The following is a 21240-nucleotide window of genomic DNA, read 5'->3' on the forward strand; positions in this document are numbered from 1 at the left end:
TGAAGCAAGCCTCTGGGTAGCCCCAGAGAGAGTTTTGCTTGAGCAGAATATAAAGATTAAAGGACCAAAAGTCCCGCTGAAGAAACCCATACCCTGCCAAGTAGGAGCATATCTCACTGTCATGTAAGGCTGGGCATATCACAGCTAAAGCTACAAAAGAGAATTCAGCACTGTCCTTCTGATGCTGACCAGACGATGATATGGAAATCGAATCACATTGAGCATAAATTTGCCAGAAGCAATGGAATATAAATTACATAGGAATTGTTTGTATTTAAAATGGACAACTACCCTTGCTCATGTGGGTGAGACAGTGGTTTGGTCTGCAAAGATGTGAGATCAAGCTCTTGAACCAGCGAAGGAACTCTGCTGGCAGAGCTGATGGGCACTGTAGCTGGGTGTTACACTATTTAATCTCCTTAAGAAAAAGAAAAAAAAACTGGGGGGGGGGGGGGGGGGGGGGGAGGGGAGCATGGAGAAAATTAAAATCTACATCCTCTCTGCTATTAATGGAAACCACTGAAGCAGAATTATCTTGGATTATTTTTTTACCTGCACTTTGATGCCCTCTGTATCACTTCAAAACATGTCATTTATAAAAGCAAAGCTAAGACATTTTCCCACAGGCATGTGGCTTATAGAAAGGCCCTGACAATGGCTTTCCTAATCCTGCCACTAGAAAGGCGAGGAAGAAGTCCAAAGCAAGAAATGCTTACTTCTGTGTGTTTCTTACAGTACGAGTCTGCAATGGAGCATATACAAAAGAGCAAGTTGTCCCATTATAAGAAAACAATGGAGGTAAGCAAGAAGGTTTTGTGCAGGTTGCTTGATGCAAACTGGCTCTAGTTTGAGACAGGGCAAAATCTGTATCACATGTACCTATATTTAAAGAAAGGTCAAGAATGTGTGAGAGTGTAAGAGCATATATGGGGGTGGGGGGGTGGATATGTGATTCCTGCTACAAGGAGGAATCTAATCTGCCCTGCTGCACCCATGGAAGTCTCCAAAACAAATACTCAGAAAGTTAATGTGGAATGAACAATGCCCCAGATCAAACAGGATTTCATTCTTTCTAGGCAAGGATACTTACAGAAGCAAATGTAATTTTTCAATCTGTGTAAATGTATTTTTAAAAATGGTGAGGGAATCTTGTAAACAGGAATAAACGTCTCCAACTGGAAAGCTTGCAGGTACAGTAACTGCAGGCAGCTGGTCTTGGTTTCCAATAAGCAATTGCCTCTAAAGAAAAGTAGTTGCAGAACTGTCGGTGCTACAACTGCAACTGTACTAGCAATTTTTATTTAAATGTGGTTGTTCTAAGTGAATTTCTAAGACAGGGAGGTTTTTTTGTGCAAGTAAGGTTTTCTTTTGCTTCTAAGGACTACACTGAGACTGTTACCTATGGGTTGGTGGCTGTTGGTGGCTGGGACCAATGGGCAAGACAACACACTGGCTTCAGCCACCTGATGCTCCAAGTCACACTGTGGAAATGACAACCCATTCGCAATGGCACCCTGGGAATGTGGGATCCTAATTTTATGTCTACACTATAGCCTGGACAGCTGCTTGATGCACTGATGGTGCTAGCGCTGCCTGTGCATTTGTGACCACCCCTGCGGGGAGCTGGCTACAATTGTACAAAGCAAACAATTTCAGGGCTGCAAGAACAGGACCCGATTTATGCTACCAGCCCCTACCCCAATTTTTAGGTTCTATTTTCCTATCTCCTTCCAGCAGTGTGCCCAGGTGGCCAAGAAGGCCAACAGCATCCTGGCTTCTGTCAGGAATAGTGTGGCCAGCAGGACCAGGGAGGTGATCGTGCCCCTGTAGTGGGCCCTGGTGAGGCCACACCTTGAATACTGTGTTCAGTTTTCGGCCCCCCCAGTACGAGAAGAACGTTGAGCTGCTGGAGCGTGTCCAGAGAAGGGCAACGAAGCTGGTGAAGGGTCTGGAGAGCAGGTCTTATGAGGAGAGGTTGAGGGAGCTGGGGTGGTTTAGTCTGGAGAAGAGGAGGCTGAGGGGAGACCTTATTGCTTCCTACGACTACCTGAAAAGAGGCTGTAGGGAGGTGGGTGTTGGTCTTTTCTCCCAAGTAACTAGCAATAGGATGAGAGGAAATGGCCTCAAGTTGCATCAGGAGAGGCTTAGATTGGATATTAGGAAAAATTTCTTTACTGAAAGAGTGGTCAGGCATTGGACCAGGCTGCCCAGAGAGGTGGTGGAGTCACCATCCCTGGAGGTGTTCACAAAAATGTGTAGACGTGTCACTTGGGGTTGTGGTTTAGGAGGCGTGGTGGTGTTGGGTTAACAGCTGGACTTGATGATCCTAGAGGTCTTTTCCAACCTTAATGATTCTATGATTCTATTCTCTGGTGTCATTGGGAATTTTTTCTATTGCCCAAACTTGTGCATTGATTTGCTCCCCCAGACTGCAAAGCAGAAAATGCCTAGAACATCAAGCTGGAGACAATCCAGTCTTGTTCCCTAACCCAAAGCCTCACATTTGATTTCATTTCAATACAGTCAAAGAAGACCTATGAACAGAAGTGCAAGGAGGCGGATGAGGCCGAGCAGTCCTTTGCACGGACAAGTGCTTCAGGCAACCAAAAGCAAGCAGAAAAGGTACCTTAGCTGACAGTGACATTTAGAGAGGAAACTGGGGTATTTTTTCCCCCTTTCAAGGTACAAGAGAATACAATTGAGCAACCTTTTTTGTGGGATGCCAGAGGCTGCTTTCCCTTCTAATTAATGCCTTAGAATCAAAATTAAACCAAAGCACCTTCCAAAGGAGGTCTTCCTTCACAAACTCCTTTGGTAACCCTGATCTTGTTCTGCAATAGGCCAAGGGATTTTAAAAAGGCTGGGAAGGGACTAAGTGATCTAACTGATTTATCCCAGGCTATGATCTAATTGCTCTGTGGATCCTGAAGGGAAACTGAATGAGATTTTTCTCTGAAATTATTCATTAAGAGAAAGAAACAAGTCAGAAGTATGTTATGCAGTTAGTTTTGCCTTTTGGTCCCTTACATTTAGTGGGCATAGTATCTTACATTAAAACTCATATTTTTCCTCAATGTTTTTCTCCTTATGGTTAGTTTAATTTCAACTAAATTTACTAACTCAAAAATAAATCATTGGAAATTAAGGCACTGCAGTCCTTCATTGCATCGTCTTGATACTTGTAGCTGACAATTCACTAACTTTTAATGGGAACATTTTACAGCAGAACAGATGGAGAAAACAAAATAAATGAACTCCCTTTGGCTCAGTAAAAATCAGTGCAGTGTAAGCAAAAAGGATCAAAAATCATCTCAAGGAGCGGAGGGGGTGGTGGCGGAGACTTTAAAAACAGCATCAGAACTTTAAGTTCTATTTCCAGCATTCGCTAATCTTTGATGAACAAAACCCTCCAGCTTAGCTGTTAAGAGCGGCTGAAATCCTGGCCCTACTGAAACTATGCCAGAACACTTAGCAACTTCAATGGGAAAATCTGACCCAGCTCCTTTCATGCAGAAGGATCCTAGGGTGCTTCATTGCCATTACTTCCACACACATGCCAGCACATTTGAAATGCACAGAGGCATCTCACGAGAAACATGTCAGCTCTTTAATTCTGTGCAGCACTAGCACACAGTTTGGGCCAGGAAGCAAATAAGAATGAAGCTTATGTTCCCAGTTTACTACACATTTTCCAACCAGCTGTGATAAGGAATATGGTCATAAGAACCCCTACCTGAGCTTTGTCTTGAAGGGGAGAACGGAAGAATGTGTTATACTGACGTTTAGAGCTGTGCATTAATGTACTGTCATAACCATCTGTGCAGAAAGACCTGGGAGAACAGAGCTGTCAATAATAGCTGTATTTTCATTTGTTAAAAGCTGCAGATTTTTAAAAAAGTTCTACTTAGAGTGAATTTTGCTTTTAGGCTTCGGAGTTGTTATGGGAAATAATCTGGCATTTGCCAAGTATTTTAAAGGCTGTGTTCTTTTTAGCTTGTGTATTACATGAGGAGCTTGGAAGATGAAGAATTTTAACTGCCATTTATTTCTGCTTATAAATATATATTAGAAAAGCACATCAAACACTTGAGAAAAAAGACCCAAAACAGCTCAGCCCGCAGACACAAGGTTTGGGCTGGATCATGCTAGCACTGACCTCCTATGGCAGGGATGTCTGAATGGGAGATGTAAATTGCCAGATTTCCCTTGAAGTCAGTGGACCCATGGCTGCACCAGTGAAACTCTGGTCCCTTCTTCTCCACAGCACACATTCAACAGAACTGTGCATAAAGGTGGGACAGCCAAGAAGATTTTGCAAGATTGAACCTTTCCCCTTCTAGGGGAGAGGGAGCAGAAAGCAAAAAAACCTGGGGCAGGAACAAAAAATATGGAAATTAATTTGGGGTGTTTCTTTTTCTGTTTCAGAGTCAGAACAAAGCCAAGCAATGCAGAGATGCGGCAAATGAAGCAGGTGATGCTCTATTTACAACCGACCTGAGATTTTTCTCAGCAAAGATCTACCAGCACACTGATTTTGATAAAGCACCATCCAAATCACCCAGGCTGGCTTTGTTTGAAGTCAGGTTTCCCAAAGTCACCTAACCAAAAGTTAATGAAGAAGCTTCTAAAGAACAGCAACCTGATAGTTGTAACTATACATTTACTTTCTTTTTTGGAAATGTGACTCTCCTACCTCTCCTACTTTCATTAAAGAATTTATAAAAGAACTCCTTTAGGGACTTCACCCAGGAAAGAAAAGCTCTTCTTGAAGCAAGTTTTAAAGCACAGAAGAAAAACATTCCAATTGCCCACAGCCGGCCCAAAACAGATACACAGTCCCCAGGTTCTCCAGCCAGAAACACAGTATATGTCCAGAGGGACAGGCCAACAGGCATCTGTGCTGGTTCCTGAGTTCAGACTTGCCTCTCACTGCTCATGTAAAATTACATGGCTTGCCTGGCTGGCTCAGCATGGAAAGATCCTAAAGATGCTCAGTGCCCAAGCATGGTCCAGGCTCTTCATCTCTGATTTGCATTATCCCCACTGTAAAGTTTATAGATGATCTGCAAACCATGCAGAGAGAATCCTTACTCTAGTGTAAATTTGCAAAGAAGAAAACCAGATATCCTTGCGGCCCACCAGTTTTAATCTCACACAATCTTCTGATACTCTAGCAAAGCACAGGCTTAAAGTGTAAGAATCATAGGAAAGTCCTAATAGGAGGAAAAGTAAAAAGACTGTATCTTTTTGTTTCCTAACTGTTGGGTTTCTACTATGTGTGTCTGTGTCTACAGAGAATGTGTACAAACAGAACATTGAGCAGCTGGATAAGGTCAGGACAGAGTGGGAACAGGAACATATCAAAACCTGCGAGGTAAATGTTGAATTTTGCAGCAAAGTATTTGTGTGCTCTTTATTTTATCCTACTTTCAGATGTCAGTCTAAGACCTAAGATATCATCCCAAGGGTTTTGCTGTTTGCTTTATGTAGAGTCTCAATAGATGTCTTTGCAAAAATACTGCAAACCCAGAGTTGACTTAGACATAGCTGCCAGCTGTCTCACTTGCTTACACTCTCCTTGCTTGTTCAGCATATGTATATAAATATAAAGGAGGGGAATAAGTGCAGAGGTTTGAGAAGTGGAGCAATATATGAACTGGTATAAATTATTTGGCAAGCATTTGTTGCCAGTTTTCCCCCAAAACATAAGAATACACTAGCTTTAGGGATGATCTTCTATCACAGCCAAGATAAGGATGTTTCTCAATAACTGCTTTGTGATAAAACATAATTTCAGTAGCAAATGAACAGACATGTAGACATTAAAATTCATTTTTAGTTTAAAAATCAACTTCAGAATTGAAACAAGAATTCAATGAATCCATTCAAAATGAACAAACAAAAGATTCCAGAATGGCTTCTTGTTTTAATGCAGGAGAGGTTTGGTTTGTGGGGGTCTTTTGGGGTTGGTTTGGTTTTTTTTTTAAATCTCACAAATTCAATGGATATTAAAATTAAAGTTTTCTGGCTAAGCTAAAAAACTATGTACTCTAGCATTCTGAGAGTGAAGATTGCCACCCAGAATCTTTATTTTGCGTAGCACTTTATATTCACCTGCAAGAATATTTGCCCTCTGCCATGGAGTAATCTTTCAGTTGAAATATGGTGGTAGAAAAGTCTCTATTTCCATTATGCTGAGGACAGACAATGAGATTTGCACTTGGCTAGTAAGTCTTGCACAACAATTTATAGGAACCGGTTGACATCCAAATGAGCCACACATTCGGTCATTTTAGTCCTTCAAATACTTTTGCCCATCTGCTGAAGTATTTTGCTACGTTTACTTGTTGCAGGCTTTATTGCCACGTAAAATAAAATGCAAGGAACATAGCTTTCAGTTGTCTGCTTCCTCTTAAATAGTCCCTATCTGGGAGGACTGGAAAGTCCCACGGCTGGCACAGCAGACTTTCCACAGAAATTGTGCCAAGCCTTAATTCTCCCAAGACGCACATTTTCCCCTTTCTTAAATAGCCAACATACAAACAAAGTGTTCTGCAACCTAACACACTTAATTTCTCCTACATGGCTAAATTCTGAATAGCCCACAGAGCTTGTGGCCTGCCTGTTGCTTAATTCAAACAGCCATTCATAAAGGAAGGGTATCCTTAACGCCTTCTTCTAAAACTGCTTGAAGACAGCAGAACTGATAGAGCTTTTGAGGCATTTAAAACTAGTAACTAGTACAAAAAGCAGCTTAAGATCCCAAACTTCTGGCTGCATAGTGGGGAAGCTGGAAGTGCTGAGGTTGCCTTGTTCTCTAGCTGAACACTGGACACCCATAGCGCAAATATGTTGGCTAGCAAGCGGCAGCACTGGGATGACCTTCGTCACAGGGGCTGTGCCACATTCCGTGGCACGAGATGTCCAGATTCACGAGCAGTCTGTCGCACAAGCTGACAGGGCAGGAGGGATGTGCCTAACACAATGCTCAGCTGTACTTTGCAAAAGGCTTGACAAGCCCAGAGTCACTACACTTCCCTCTTCGATAAGCTGAATTTCCTGACAGGACACCATTTACCTGGAAAATTCCCAGTCACCTCTTGTGCTATTTCAGCAGCCCCAAGGGGCTATGCTGCAGTCATAGGCTTTTTATTTGGAATGGAAATTGAAATACTCATTCTCCACCCTTCAGGTTCTTTTTAAAAGCTTTATGTCTCAGAAACTGGTCCCAACGACAGGTGACTCCCTTGACAGCTCTTTTTTCTTTCTTTTTGAGATGGTAAGATATTAGACGGCAGGCAGCGGTACTCAGCTAAATGTTCTGCTGATTATTGTATACATTTGTGGTATTCTGGACATAATTACTAGCAAATGGAGATGGAAGCAGATGGCTGGAAGCATCTGAGCTTTTCACACCTCATAGAAACCCAAAAATTGATGCTCTACTTATAATAGTACAACTTAGAGATCAGGGTGGTTTATTGTTTGGTTTTGGGGTTTTTGTGTGGGTTTTTTTTCCCCCCTCTCAATTTTTTTAAGAAAGAGTTTATCTGCCTCATCCCCCGACTCAGTTCACACTTCTCTCTCTCTTCCCCCTTCATTCTTCCCAAGCTGTACAACAACACAAGAAAATCAGGGAGATGAAGGATGGGAGTAAACTCTGAAGAAAGAAAAATGCCTTCTCTTTACCACAAAAACAAGCTTAGAAATGAACAGAGGCAACTCCAGAGAGCATCAGATAGCTTCAAAAGAGAAAAGTTTGGGGGAAACATTTTAGGAGGCAGAGCTGAGTAGTTTTGGCTCTACCTCTAACATAAATACAACCCTTTCATGCCTGTACTCTACTGATTGTCAAACATCAAGATTTCAGTGTGATGGGCAGCCAGGACCCTGACTCTGAAATCCTTGGCAGTAGAGGTAGCAGTTAAATCCAGATCCTGATTCCTCTCCCCTGCTTTATTTTTGTCTATAAAACATACCTCTAATTTGGTACAATCAGTTAAAACAAATCTTCAAGCACGAACAAGTAAATGTGGTTTCTCCAGTAGCTGAAAAGATGTCCTTTACAAAGGATCCCTCAGAATGGTTTGCAGACTTATGAACTTGGCCCTGAAACACCCCAGCCCTTTTGCTGCCTACAATGCAAATAAATAACTACCATGAAGTTACATCACATCTCCTCTTTGGCTGTAGGTCTTCCAGCTCCAGGAGTGCGACCGCATCACCATCCTCCGCAACTCGCTGTGGGTTCACTGCAACCAGCTCTCCATGCAGTGTGTGAAGGATGATGAGGTAGGGGCACCTGCCAAGTAGCTTCACATGCAGAGGAGGAAGAGGAAGAGCAAGAGTGCTCTAACAACACAGCACTAGCTTGCCCTTCTCTGCGCGTGTTTGCTCTCCAGCAAACCGGCTGTTGTGTGTGTTCAGCGAGGGAGGAGTATTCTCAGTCTAGCTTGTTCCCTCTAGATGTAAACCGGATATATACCTGGATGTAGACACTCTGTGTCACACTTGGTGACACTTACATGTCTCCTCCCCTCCGTTTGTTGGGGAATACTTCCAGCATCAATCAAGTACATTTGGACTCAGGCACAACTTTCATAAAGGTATCTAGCCATGGCCCCAGAATTACAAGACACAGAATACACCAGATTTGACTTCGAATGGCTGTTTCCTGCTATTAATTTCTTTATTGCACTGAAAAGCTCTGGTCTGCATTTGTCTTCCTCTCTTAAAAGAATATCCAGAGCACAAATAAAGAGCTGTGTTTACAATAATGCTTGTACAGGGGACAGGCCAAGGATCCATCCAGGTCAGACACATGTCAAGTATAAAGTGTCTCCGAAGGGAAGAGATATTAGAAGAGCATTAATTATTAATTCAATGTGAAATGATAAAAATTAAATTAAATTCTTCAATTCTGTTTTGTAGCTCTATGAAGAGGTTCGAGTAAGCTTGGAGGACTGCATTGTAGAGTCAGACATAGACTACTTCATTAAGACTAAAATGACAGGAACACAACCTCCAGGTAATTATTCCTATTGGTCTTGTCAGATGAGCCACCCATTAGGCTGAGGCTGTAGCTGTGCAGTACACATCCTTTGGAGGTGAAGCCAGCTGGTGGACTTTATGCTCTGACTATTCATTCCCACCTGCCTCGGCTCACTTCTCCCTCACTGTGCTGCCGTCGCTCCTTGTGCGGCTCTAAGTGGGATAGCTGAATGATCCGGGTTAAAAATAACCCTCCAAAAAGGAAAAAAAAGTTGTTTTGGCTTTTCAGCCAGGCTCATTTCACAGTACAGCTGAACTGACACCACTAAGGAGGTGGCAAACTGCCTTGCAGAGATGGCAATCTCCATTTGCTGCAGTGGTGACAAGTCAGAGCCAACTTAATGTCTAACTGCACCCTGGTGTCCCCTTGACAGAGATGCTGCCTCTTCATTTGCAGCACAGAGATGACCAGACTTTGTATTCTGTTTTGTTCCACCTGCCCAATGGGGAATAAAATCTCTTTTTCCTCTCAGGAAGTTGTTGTATAAGGGCAAGACCCTAGTTGGGGGAAATTTTGAATTAAATTGGCTTTACTCCAGCATGAAGAAGCTATGTAAGGCTCACAGACTCTGTCTGTTCAAGCCAAAGCAGCCTTTTCATCGGCTTCAATGATCAAAACCTCTGGGCTGAAATGGAGACTGGGACAGCAAGAGCTAAGAGCAGCTGTAAAATGAAAACATGCTGCTCCAGGGTAGGAGTTCTCCAAACACATCACCAGAATGGAAGCTATCTAATGTTTCACACAGCCAAATACAAGCCACACCCTCTTACTTCAACAAGCAAATACAAGATATTTAGTGAATGCTTGCACTTTTGTGCAGCTGCTGCAGTAAAAGATCCACAGCCTTTATAAAAGGAAAGAAAAATCCCTATTCCATGTCTTCATTAGCTCATGATACATATCTATGCTGAAAAGATCTCCTCCTCCATTTATTTTTTTCTTTAATCTGTGCACAGATATTCTTTTGCTTCCACTATCTGCTCTAACACTATACTGCATCGTGGAAGAGAAAATCCCCTTATTATGCCCTCAGCAATATCAACAGAGCTTACTTCCACTCAGAGCAAGGAATAAGCTATATTGGCATAAGAAAATTTTATACTGATAAAAACCTTCCATGCTAGCAGTTGTATAGGTACAAATATCAGCAGTCCCAAAGGATAATTTTCTTGTACAGGAACAGCTTACACACCTTTGATTTCATTGCAGAGCTCGGAGCTGGCAGCAGTTACACCCTAGGAACTTCTACAGGAGAGCTGGATGACTGAGCTATCTGAAGCCTGTTTTTCATTCAGCCTTTCTGTCATTACACCTATGATTATTAAGAATTGGGATTTGGGGAATTTTTTGAAACTAATATATTGATACTAGCACACTGGATGCCATTTTGCTGCTACAGTTTATTCTTCTTCACATAGGGGATTTAAATTCACTGATACAGGAGCATTTACCAAGGAAAAAACCTACATTTTCACTGGCAGAAGGGAGAACTGTGCCTTGCAACAGTGTGAAACAACTTCTGTACACTAAGAATTTGTAATTCTCAGCTACATTTTTTTTCCTACGTGAGATTTCTCATTCTCCAGTCACCTAGGCAATTTTCTGCAAACAGCTCTTGGCTATGTCAGGACTCATTTCTAATAAGAAATAGGTGGGAAAAACCCTTGAGAGCTTTATGAAAGACGAAGAAACAACTGACTTGCCTTTTTTTTTTTTTTGCCACCTTCTAGAAGGTGACATGTTCTGGAAGTAACATCCTAGCACCTCCACAGCTCTGGCTAATGAGTTTGCACAGTAGCATGTGGTGAGCTGTTGATCTATTTTATTATTTGCAAAATGCAGGAGGAAACCCACATGTTATATTGCATTGTGTAGCAGCAGACCTTCATCCTGACCAAACCTTTTGGCTTCTTGATCCTGTTGCTTACTCCCCTGTTTCCCCTAATCTTACAATGCATTATAGACTAGAAACTATACCAAGGTGACAATCTAGAAAGGTAATAGGAGACCCTTAAATTGGTCAGAAAAGTTCCTAATTACTGAATATCTTATTTGTAAGGATTCTTCACACTCACTAGTTGTACACACCTGCTCTGCTTATGATCTTGGCTGACCCAATGTGAGAATGTCAACACAACCTTTAGCCCAGGTCCGATGTCTTTTTTAATTTGCTGCTATCAGAACTGAGATAATACGGTATCACAGACTTCACTCATGTTTGTTTGGCTTTAACACAGAGAAGGCAGAAAGGGTGTGTGGCCACCAGCTCTAAGCAACTACACTGGGAGCTATGAGATGAAAAATAAATAAATCCATCTGTAACTATTTAATCTGTAAAACTAGGCTTGGAAATGGTCTCAATTTCACCCTTAATGACACCATAGGGGAGAGTGGAGGAACTGTAATGTAACTGTGTTTGAAAGAACAAAACCCAAATATCTCTGGGTAAACAACAAATCAGCTCTCAGGAGGTGGATGGGGGAGATATGAAAGGTGGGGAGACACCCAAGCACAGGCCAGGAAACTGCTCATTATTGTTGCTGGTAATAATGTTCAGAAATCTCCCCAGCTCTGACAAAAATTCCTGACTCAATACATTAAGAAAAAAGAAACAAAACACACTGCAGCCAATTGTATCAAGAACATGGTCGAAGGCTCACAAGGACTGTGCTCTGCTCCCTTGAATCATGATCTTTAAGGCAACAGAGGAAACAATAATGGAAGAAACAGCCTTCTTAATTAGGGTCAGCCACAGCTATTAGAATGGCTCTTCAGGACCTTGACTGTGCTCATCCCAGGTCAAGAATGCCTTTCTACCAAGGACATACCTGCTTACAAGCACTTGAGTGGCTTTTGTCAAGACCCCAGGTCCCCCTCAGCTCCTCTAACCACACTACAGGCGAGCGCAGACAGGTGCCGTGTTGCAGTATGCTCCAGCAGCCCCCATGGTTGCAACTGTCGCCTGCATTCTGGTGCCAAGAAAAATGTTTTGACTGTTTGAACACCTCATTTTTATTGCACTGTTGCAGCTGCAATAGGATATGAGAACTACTACAGCAGAGAACGAAACAGAAGCAACAGCAGCCCAATCCAGTCATGCGGGATGATGAAGAGGTGAGTGGCAAACCTCGGTTCCTAGAATAGGTATGTCTCCATATGAATGGCAATGTATGATGACGGGAAACAGGACCTGGAAAGTTATTACTTCCTTCATTGTAGCAAGACGCAGCTACATATCAGTAAATATAATTTGACAGAAGATGTAAACCTATTAAAACCAGAGTCAGAGTAATTCTGCCATGGCCCAGTGGGAAGAGCGATGGGAGATGAGTTCATAAAACAATTAGTTGGCCAGCAATGGATAGCATTCACTTATTTCCTCTTTCCTAGTGACTCATGGCACATAGCAACAAAAACACTTTGTTCAGGGGAGGGCAAAGGTGAATCTTGCTGGGAGCAAAGGCTGGGGAGAGCTGTCTTTTTGGGCAATACCTCCTGGCTTATTGCACTGCCCAGCTGAGCAGAACAAAGAGCTGCTCTCTGTATCTAGACCAAAGGAAAAAAAAAACATCTAGTGAAATAACGGTGATGATTAGGAAGGCAATTTTTTTTTGATCCATTCAGTTAAATGCTGTAACACGGATGCAGTTATATCAGCAGAGGAACATGGTAAATCTATTGGTTTAAATATTTTGTACTAGAATGGCAAATTCACAGTGGGAATGGCATCATGTTTAACGCAGAAGAGCTTTATATTTTGACAAGCCTTATTACACGGCAAAGACAAGGAGCAGGTTGTGATCTCCCATTTGAAATGTGGTCCAGGCTTCTTAGTGAGCTGATAAGGTTCATACGCAATACTTTGTTTTTCAGTTGGAAACCAGATCTTCTGTAATAATGAATTCTAATGCTGCATCCTATACAGTTACAGAAGACAGTTGTATTGCCATTTAGAATACAACCATGCTCTGCTTGGCAAGCAGCCCAGAGAGGCTCAGTCTGAGTTTTTCAGAAACTGTTCAGTTTGGATGTCCATTTTCCAGAAACACTGAGCATTCACCAGCTGAAAAATCAGACCCTTTAAATATACGTTAAACATAAAATGCTCTTTCTATCTATGCTTGAGAATCCTAACCCATATTCTCACTTTACTTAGTCTCCAGTACCCAGCTGTGATATAGAAAATAACTAGGGATAGAGTTAAAAAAAAATTTCACTTAAACTCACAGTTTTTAGGAAGGCTTGCTATACAAGCTCTGTCCTTTAAACTGTAACAGTTTTCCTTAAAGACAAAAAGATGCTAATCTCTTATAAACAACTGATAATTCTCATCACATTACTATTTTTAAATAATTGGAGTTTTGCACCATGAGCCTTTGGATCAACAACATCTGATGCATTTTATGCGCAATTTATTGATGGGTGATGGTTCGGTATTCTGTTGCGATTTTTGTAATATATTTTTAACTGAAGAGAAATAGATCTACAGCATAAATGAAAACAGCCACAGGAAGAGGTGACATCTACCCAGTGCTGCAGCAGTCAGAGGGAAGACTGAGCCAGACAGCTGAGACAAAGGAATGCTCATATCCAGTCCTGTTCACTCATTTTGTCATTGGCTTCTCTTGGTTCTGCAGATTCTCTGGACTACTGCATGGAAGCAGCAAAAACAACACAGAAAGTGCCACTCCTTCAGCCCCTCCTCTTGGTATGACTCTTCAGGAAATAAACTTACCAGATGTTTGTTTTAGATCACATTGCTAAATCAAGCTTTGAAATGGAGCAGAAATGGTACAGCAGATATTGCCATGTTGGCAGTCAAGAGTAAGAGTAGTCAGAAAATGAATTTAGCTTTGGTGTGTATTAAGCAAATTTTCCCAGTTTAAAGTGCCAAATAATCCATAAAATCTTCAAAACCTCTGTCTAAGCAAGGAGGAACTCTACACTCGGAACACCACAGTCTAACTTAGATAATAGTTTTCTCCTAAGGTAGGATACACTACCTCTAAAAAGCTTAAGAATACCTAAAGTTTTTAGCAGACCAGGTTCATGCCTTATGAATGCAAATAGCCATCTCATTTCACAGTTACACTGTTGTATTGCAATCCTCTCTCAGCTAGGCATTTATCAGATGAAATTTAAAACATAGTATTTTGACTAGGCAGAAAGTAACAGCTTATTCTGAAAGCTTATTATTTTCATTCATCTGATTTAAAACTAAAACATTTTAACTGTGATTCTTGCCTAAAGAAAAGAAAAAGCTGGTTTAGAACAGCTTTAGAACATCCCAAATCAATTTCCTTTGTCAGGCCTGCCTGCTTGGGCACCCAGAAACAAAGCCCGGACTATCTTGTTGCATTTGGTGCTCAGCCAGGGGAGATGCTCCAGTGCTATAAAACCCCAGCTGGACCTGCCAGGCACCAGCTCAGGCTCGAGCACACATAGAGCAATGCAGCGTTAAACACTTGAGGGTAGTCACTCCTTCTGAATTTCCTTCAGCTGGGGACAGGAGGGGAGAACATTCCCTGGACAAGACCCTGAGGAATGGCAAACACTCACACACGTTCAGCTTTGTCAGCTCCTCCCATGCTTGTCTTTCAGAATCTGAAAAGTCAAGGAGCCGACAGTGCTCCTTAGAGCAGGACAACTAAACCAAGGGTTGACTGTGGGATGGTACAGGCACCCTGGCCGCTCTGTGCACTGTCAGAGTGCTATCATCCCATTGAGTTGTCTTATGTGGGAAACTTCTGCTTGAGCAGGAGAAGCTCCCAGGCAGATGCTGGGAAGGAATAAGAGGTTTCCCTAATTATGGCAAGCTGGATTAAAATAACATCTTCCAAAAAAGTTAAGTCAGTGACAAATACCTATCTGGGAACTATGGAAACTACTGGAAAATGTCTGGTGACCCATCAGCACAATATTTTCCATTTTTCTCAAGGGAAAAGGAAAAGCCCTATGTGACTTACTGAACTGCTAGAATTGTATACCACCAGTAGCAACCATTTTAAACCAGTTTAATCACAGCATTTCCCTCTTCGGGCCACCTGGATTGTACTTCAGCAGCGTAAACATTTTTCCCAACCTGGATGAGGCGAAAGCTAGTTTCTGACCTCCCACAAAGTTCAATGGGTGTATTATCACCTAATTGGTGGGACAGTTTTTGTGCAAGACTTTACCTACAGTTCACAGTAGCTTTTCTATACATGTACATCTCCAGACAGAGAGAACAGAAACCCTTGTATTTGTGAACTCTTGCATACGATCCCATGCATTTATAACCAACTGAACTCTTTGTTTCTGTGTGTTTGTGTTTTTTCCCCCCACTAACAGAGAAAACAGACGAAGTCTATGCATCCATTTTTGTACAACAATCTGGAATCACATCATCACAGGACTACAGAGTACTTTATGACTACACAGCCCAGGTAACAAAAGGTTTCAAATTAAATATTTCATAGTGTTGGATTTAGAACAGATTATTTGATCCAAACACCTTAAAAATGTTAATTCTGTGAAGGAGGTATTATCTTCACTTCACAGCCAGGGACACTTGGAAAACTATTGGTCAAGGTCACATGCAGAAGCCAGGAATCCCAATGCCTAGTTCTTGGCACACATCAATAGACCATGCTGCCTCAAGATGAAACAATAACATGTTTTGCAAGTGATTACACATTAGCGTACTACACCCCTCCTAAATCAGAGCTCCCTCTTTCTGGAGATACAGGAGACCACAAACACAAGGAAAACTTTATTTTTTAGGGGATGATGGCTACGTATGCAGTATTGTGCTTTCTGAACTTACATCTCTTGTGAAACTGAGGGAAAATGGCTACAGATTCCTTGTGTAAGAATATGTGACAGACGTTTATCTAGGAACTCTTCCCCATTTGAACTCCCTTATCATCCAGACAGTCCTGCTCCAGTTTAAGACACTGGCTTCAACTGAGGTGCTCTCCCTATGGGAGAGGACTGAATCCCCATAAATTACACTGTTTCCCTGTACTTCCATGTTGCAAGTTGCAGAATTACAGTGGACGTGGTCCATGTACCAAAGGGTTCTTATAAAGAGCAACCTGCATCCTTAACTGGGATATTGAACTCTCACTGGCTTCAGACCTATCTAGGCATAATACCATTAGTAAAAGGTTATGAATGAACAGGTTATGAATATTTTCTTATTCAGATGTACTCCAGAACCTCTTGGACTCTTGCTAAACCATTAGCCTCCCCTAATGGGACTTTCACAATTCAATCATGTTAGTTTAAAGGGTCTTTTTATTAGCTTTAGATCAGCAGAAGGAGCAGCATTTAGGAGGTCGTATATTACAGTGCAGACAGACCTTCAAACCAAGGGAAGAAATGCTTGCATGTGACAAAATCACATAGCCAGATAAATTATGAAAACAGCAAGGGACTGAAAAGGAGAGCTTTCTTATCATTAAAGCAGCATTCTGCACCTATCTTTTATTACATGCTCTTTGTTTACTTTGTTTTAAACCCTCTTTTATTATTTGCCTGAAATTTCATCCAAGCACAGCTGAAAGTACCTCACTATTTATGGCTGTTCCTCTGAGGAGACTGCTGGATCCCTTTGTCAGAGCCTTACTCCAAGATTTGCCTTAAAAATATGACACACACAGATATACCCTGCTGAGAAAAGAGCCTGTTACTACTTCCAGTATATTGTATACTGAGAGCTCTCACTATCTGAGTCCGTTCTTACCTACTCAGGTATATTAAATTTAGATTTAGCTGAGGCATCAAACATATCTGGAAGCCTCTCTCACCCTGTTTTCTACTTTACTACGCTGTGGGTAGCAAAGTGGTTTCCTATGAAAAATAGGACAACACCACTGAATGGTCCGATGGCCACCTGAGCGCTCAGCAATAGCTTACTTGCAACTACTCCATTTGTCTTGGAGATAACTTTTATCTCAGGAAGAGTTGCTGTACCTCCACTGGTTACCACTTTTCCATATTATGAGAACTGAGAGACCTGTTTAAGGCTTGGATTAGTAGAGACACTGTGTTTATCTCCCTTGGGAATTAAGCTGTGCACTGTTTTATTTAGCAACACCTGCAGACTATGAAAGGGTCATGGTTAGCTGGTTTAAGGCAGTTGTATTTAACCCTTTCTGGCCTTCCCCAATGGTACTACAGCCAAGTTGCTCAGGCAGAGACACCATGGAAACTGGGGAAATTTCAGGATCTTAAGGAAATCACCAGCTCAGTAAGTGCTTAATCCCTATTGTCTGGTATCTCAGGTTCATTCCCAACCTGAAGGTCACTGGCGGACTTTTGATGAAAGGCAGGGTAAAAAAAAAACCAACACTGGATACGTGCTTGGGCCTGCCTGTGCTCTCAGGCTAACCACATTTCCTTTCCCTGTCTCCTTCCAGAACATGGATGAACTGGACATCAGTGAAGGAGACATTGTAGTTGTCATCGAAGAAAATGAGGATGGCTGGTGGACAGCAGAAAGGAATGGGCAGCGAGGCTTTGTGCCAGGGTCTTATCTCAAAAAGCTTTGATGAAAAGAAGCCCCAGTCCTCAGACTTTAAAACTATTCTATTACCAAAACCAAGCAGCACACAAGGTCTGCTTCAGCTGACCAAAGGCAACCCATAATACTGTATTCTACAATTACCAGTCAGGAAATAACCAAGTGACCATGCTTTACTATTCCTTCCTCCTGCCCCATTTCAGCACCTCCTGGCCTACACTGTCTGCAAAAACTCTCTTCACCTCAGAGAAATTAGGACTTGCATTCTTGCCACAATTCTTCCTACCCTCAGCACACTGTGCTGCCATCAGTGTTGCAAAGCTTGGCGAATCTGGGAGGAAAATTCTGCCCAGAACTTAACTGCACTAAAGGAAAAAGATCAAGAAAGCAAGTGCTGTTTCTCCAGGATGGAGGACCACTCCAGACAGCTTGTGAGCCATCCTCATGGTCACAGCAGCCATGTTCTCTGCCATGGATCCCCTCCTCACACTGCATAGGCCATGCAAGCATTTTTGACAATGGGGTGGGAAGCACACAGCTTTGATGTCACGGGGTCTTAGCTGTACAAAGCAAGGAAGAAGCTCTCTTAAATTCCTTTCAAGCCCCCTTTCAAGTTCCCTTTACAGCATGTAGGTAACCAGGGAGAAAGGTGGGGAACCCTCCACTGTTCTATATCTTTTCACTGGTGAAAATACAAAAAGCAATGAATGCAGCTAGAGAGGAGCACCTGAAGGACCGAGACACATCAGTAATAAGAAAGAATAAGGCACTCCCCATCATGGCCATCTCCTAATACAATGAAATCCATGCTATCCATGGCTCTGCTTTGCACTGGATTCTGGGCAGCAAAATAAGGACAGATGATGAACCCAAAGCTTGCTTTTGCCTTGGTTAGATGGCTCCTCCCTGGGATTTTTCATGTTTTAAAAAAACCAAACAACAAAAAGACCAAACTAGCAAAGCCTCCAGCAGGGCTGTACTGCCCTGATCCCCCTCCGCTAAGTACCAGAGAGAAGTGCCAATTACCTCCTCATGCAATCTGCGTATCCTTGTTGTCAGTGCATTCTCCTTTCAACTCCTCTGTCCACCTGGCTGATCCTCTCCTTCTCTTCTGCCTAGAGGTTTTTCTGTCTCCAACTGCTATCTACAGCCTTTGCACCTCTGGGACTGCTGGCATAGATGGGTCCCGGTACCTTTCCAGGCACTTTTAATGTGCTTGTTCTTCAACAAACCCTCTTCAGAGAAGCCACACTGTGCAGGTTCACTGTATTTCATAGATTTCATCTCTATCAGCCTTTCTAGTTTAGTATTTTAAAATGTTTCCAATTGCCACTGTACTTACCAAGTACAATTGATAGATCCTTTTTGCTACTCCTCACTTTTCAGTATTTTGAGATGGTTAAAAAAAAAATAAAATTGGTGATTTAGTCTGAAGCAGAGCACACTATTTCTGTGGGCAGAATGACCTTGTTTGCCAAGGTTTCAGGTTTTAAAACTGAACCAAGTCAATGAAAATGAGTTAAACTACCACCCAAAAGGCAGGGACCAGGGAGGAACTATTAGCTAAGACACAGCAGAAAAGACAAAGAGAAATCTAGACAGAAGAAAAAGTCATAATGGTCAATGCAATTACTCCTTAAATGAAACAGAACGAAGGTCAGAGGCACTTGCAGTACCTTATTCTAATTTCTTGCTTCAAGAATGGCATAAAACTTGCTGCAGGCCCTTTTTCTTTAGTTCCCTGCAGTCCTTTGCCCAAGCATACTTGACCTTCCCATACCTCCCCAAGTTATTATGCAACACATCTACATCAGTGCTGAATCACACATCAGCATAGGCTCAGAGGAGTTGCAGGAACTTGAATGACATTTAACGCACTAGCTTATATGAACAGTAGTGCTTGGTCAGGCTGAAGATGTTAATGACTGATTTCCGTGACAAAATCTAAATTGAACAGTGACAGAAAGATGGTCCACAACAGCCTTCAACTAGACCACCGCACCGCGAATGGTAGCTGTCAGAGACAACTACAACATCGCTTGTTATGTACAGCACGAGAGGAAACTCGAAGTATGAGAGATTTAATATATTTGCTTCTGAACACTCAGTCTTCCACAAAGAGAACTGTAATAATCCAACAAATACCGAAATAAATTTAGGTAGATATTTTGCAGATTATCTTAATTAAAGAGAAAAAAATAAGCCATTGAGATACGTCTCCTCTAATTGTGTGTCGCACATGGATTTTGCTAAGACTCCTCACTTTTCTGGGGGCCCAGACAGCCTCACACAAGACGCTGCAGTCCCCAGTCCTGGTTACCCTGAAATCCTCTTACAGCTCATCTTTGCTTACATGTACCACATGGTCTGCATCACTGACAGACAGCTAGTAGAATGGTGACTGCTGTTCCTGCCCCATCAAATAATTTTATAGTTTTGCTGTTAAACACAGGAAACTGGTTTCCTTTCTACCTGTCTTCTCTTCTGTCAAGTAAATACTGTTTAAGTGCAAGAGGCTATAGATATTTCAAAATCTACCCAGCGTCATAGCATCTGGGTCCCACACATTAACTCCAAACTGCCCAGGAAATGTAAAGGAGAGGAATCATGAGAAAATATTGCTGCTGCTTTTTCATGGATTAATTTGATAAGTAGTTACTACGCCATATCTAGGCAGTTTGCCCTATCGGTGTGGCAGCACTTGTCAGAAATAGAACAGAGATATGAAGAAACACCCACAGCTTCTGAGTACACCCATATTTTAGGTGTCATCCACCCCTTGTCAGCAGGAAAAGCAGGAGTGTCAAATGCATATTACTGCCTTAATAATATTGCTTTAATAACAGTGTTTCCTCTCCAGTTTGGTAACACTTGGGCAACAAAACTGATGCATTCAAGTAATCATTTATTTTTCAGGGAAGATGGGAAACTGAAATGGGCCCTTCCAGGGGAAGGCATTCTTAAACTGAACTCCAACTTTTTTGGTTGAAATTCTTTTTGGACAAATACTTCTGATAAGCCTCCACTTTCATTTTGATTACCATTTTTTTTGACAAGGAGGTGCCAAGCAACGTGCAAGGACAAAATAACAGTGGAAAACGAAGTAGTGTGTTTGTCAAGATAACTCCTATTTCATAGCACTCTCAAAATAAGCAGACCACCTCTTCACTGATGCTGCTAGTGGTCTGGCTCTGTGTGGGTTTGCACACAAGAAGCTGTTCCCAGAGAGCAAGGAGCATGCTTTTGCCAGCTGCTCTGCAAGGGGGCAACCTAATTACCTATCTATAGCCTGTGGCTAGTATGTATATACAGACAAACTAATTCAAGAGAAGTTACAATAAAGTTACTCAGCTGTTTTTGACTTAGCACTGCAGGATTTCAGTTTGCACAACAGTCAACAAGTATTTCATGCTGAACAATTTCTGACCTGTAACTGTTAACTCTAGAAATTTTGACTAGGCCATAAGAAACAGGCATCATCCATCCATCCATCCATTAAATGAGTGGCAAGAAAGATTGGGAGTCATTTCCCTCACAAACCACAACAGAATAGAAAGGGACCGAGGTTGAAACAACTGCTCTTCTAGATGATTTTGGATTTGAGGAACATGGCCATGAGATTACTATGAAAAAGCGTAGTGGTAATCCATGCTATTATTTCTTTAACTGCAACAAGAATTCA

The 21240-nt window shown here is 42.0% G+C and overlaps 1 protein-coding gene across 1 annotated transcript in view; it reads left to right on the forward strand.

The window, feature by feature from the left end:
* PSTPIP1 (proline-serine-threonine phosphatase interacting protein 1) overlaps nt 1-19874 on the forward strand; it is a 58493-nt gene extending 38619 nt beyond the window's left edge. The window contains exons 6-15 of the mRNA XM_009511075.2: nt 736-798; nt 2524-2622; nt 4426-4471; nt 5295-5374; nt 8194-8292; nt 8932-9028; nt 12082-12166; nt 13690-13760; nt 15383-15477; nt 17455-19874. Coding sequence (XP_009509370.2) covers nt 736-798; nt 2524-2622; nt 4426-4471; nt 5295-5374; nt 8194-8292; nt 8932-9028; nt 12082-12166; nt 13690-13760; nt 15383-15477; nt 17455-17586 — 867 coding nt within the window. The 3' untranslated portion in view covers nt 17587-19874. The remainder of the gene's footprint in view (nt 1-735; nt 799-2523; nt 2623-4425; nt 4472-5294; nt 5375-8193; nt 8293-8931; nt 9029-12081; nt 12167-13689; nt 13761-15382; nt 15478-17454) is intronic.
* The last annotated feature ends 1366 nt before the right edge of the window (nt 19875-21240 follow it).

Source organism: Phalacrocorax carbo, chromosome 7 (genome assembly GCF_963921805.1).
Source record: "Phalacrocorax carbo chromosome 7, bPhaCar2.1, whole genome shotgun sequence".
NCBI lineage: Eukaryota > Metazoa > Chordata > Aves > Suliformes > Phalacrocoracidae > Phalacrocorax > Phalacrocorax carbo.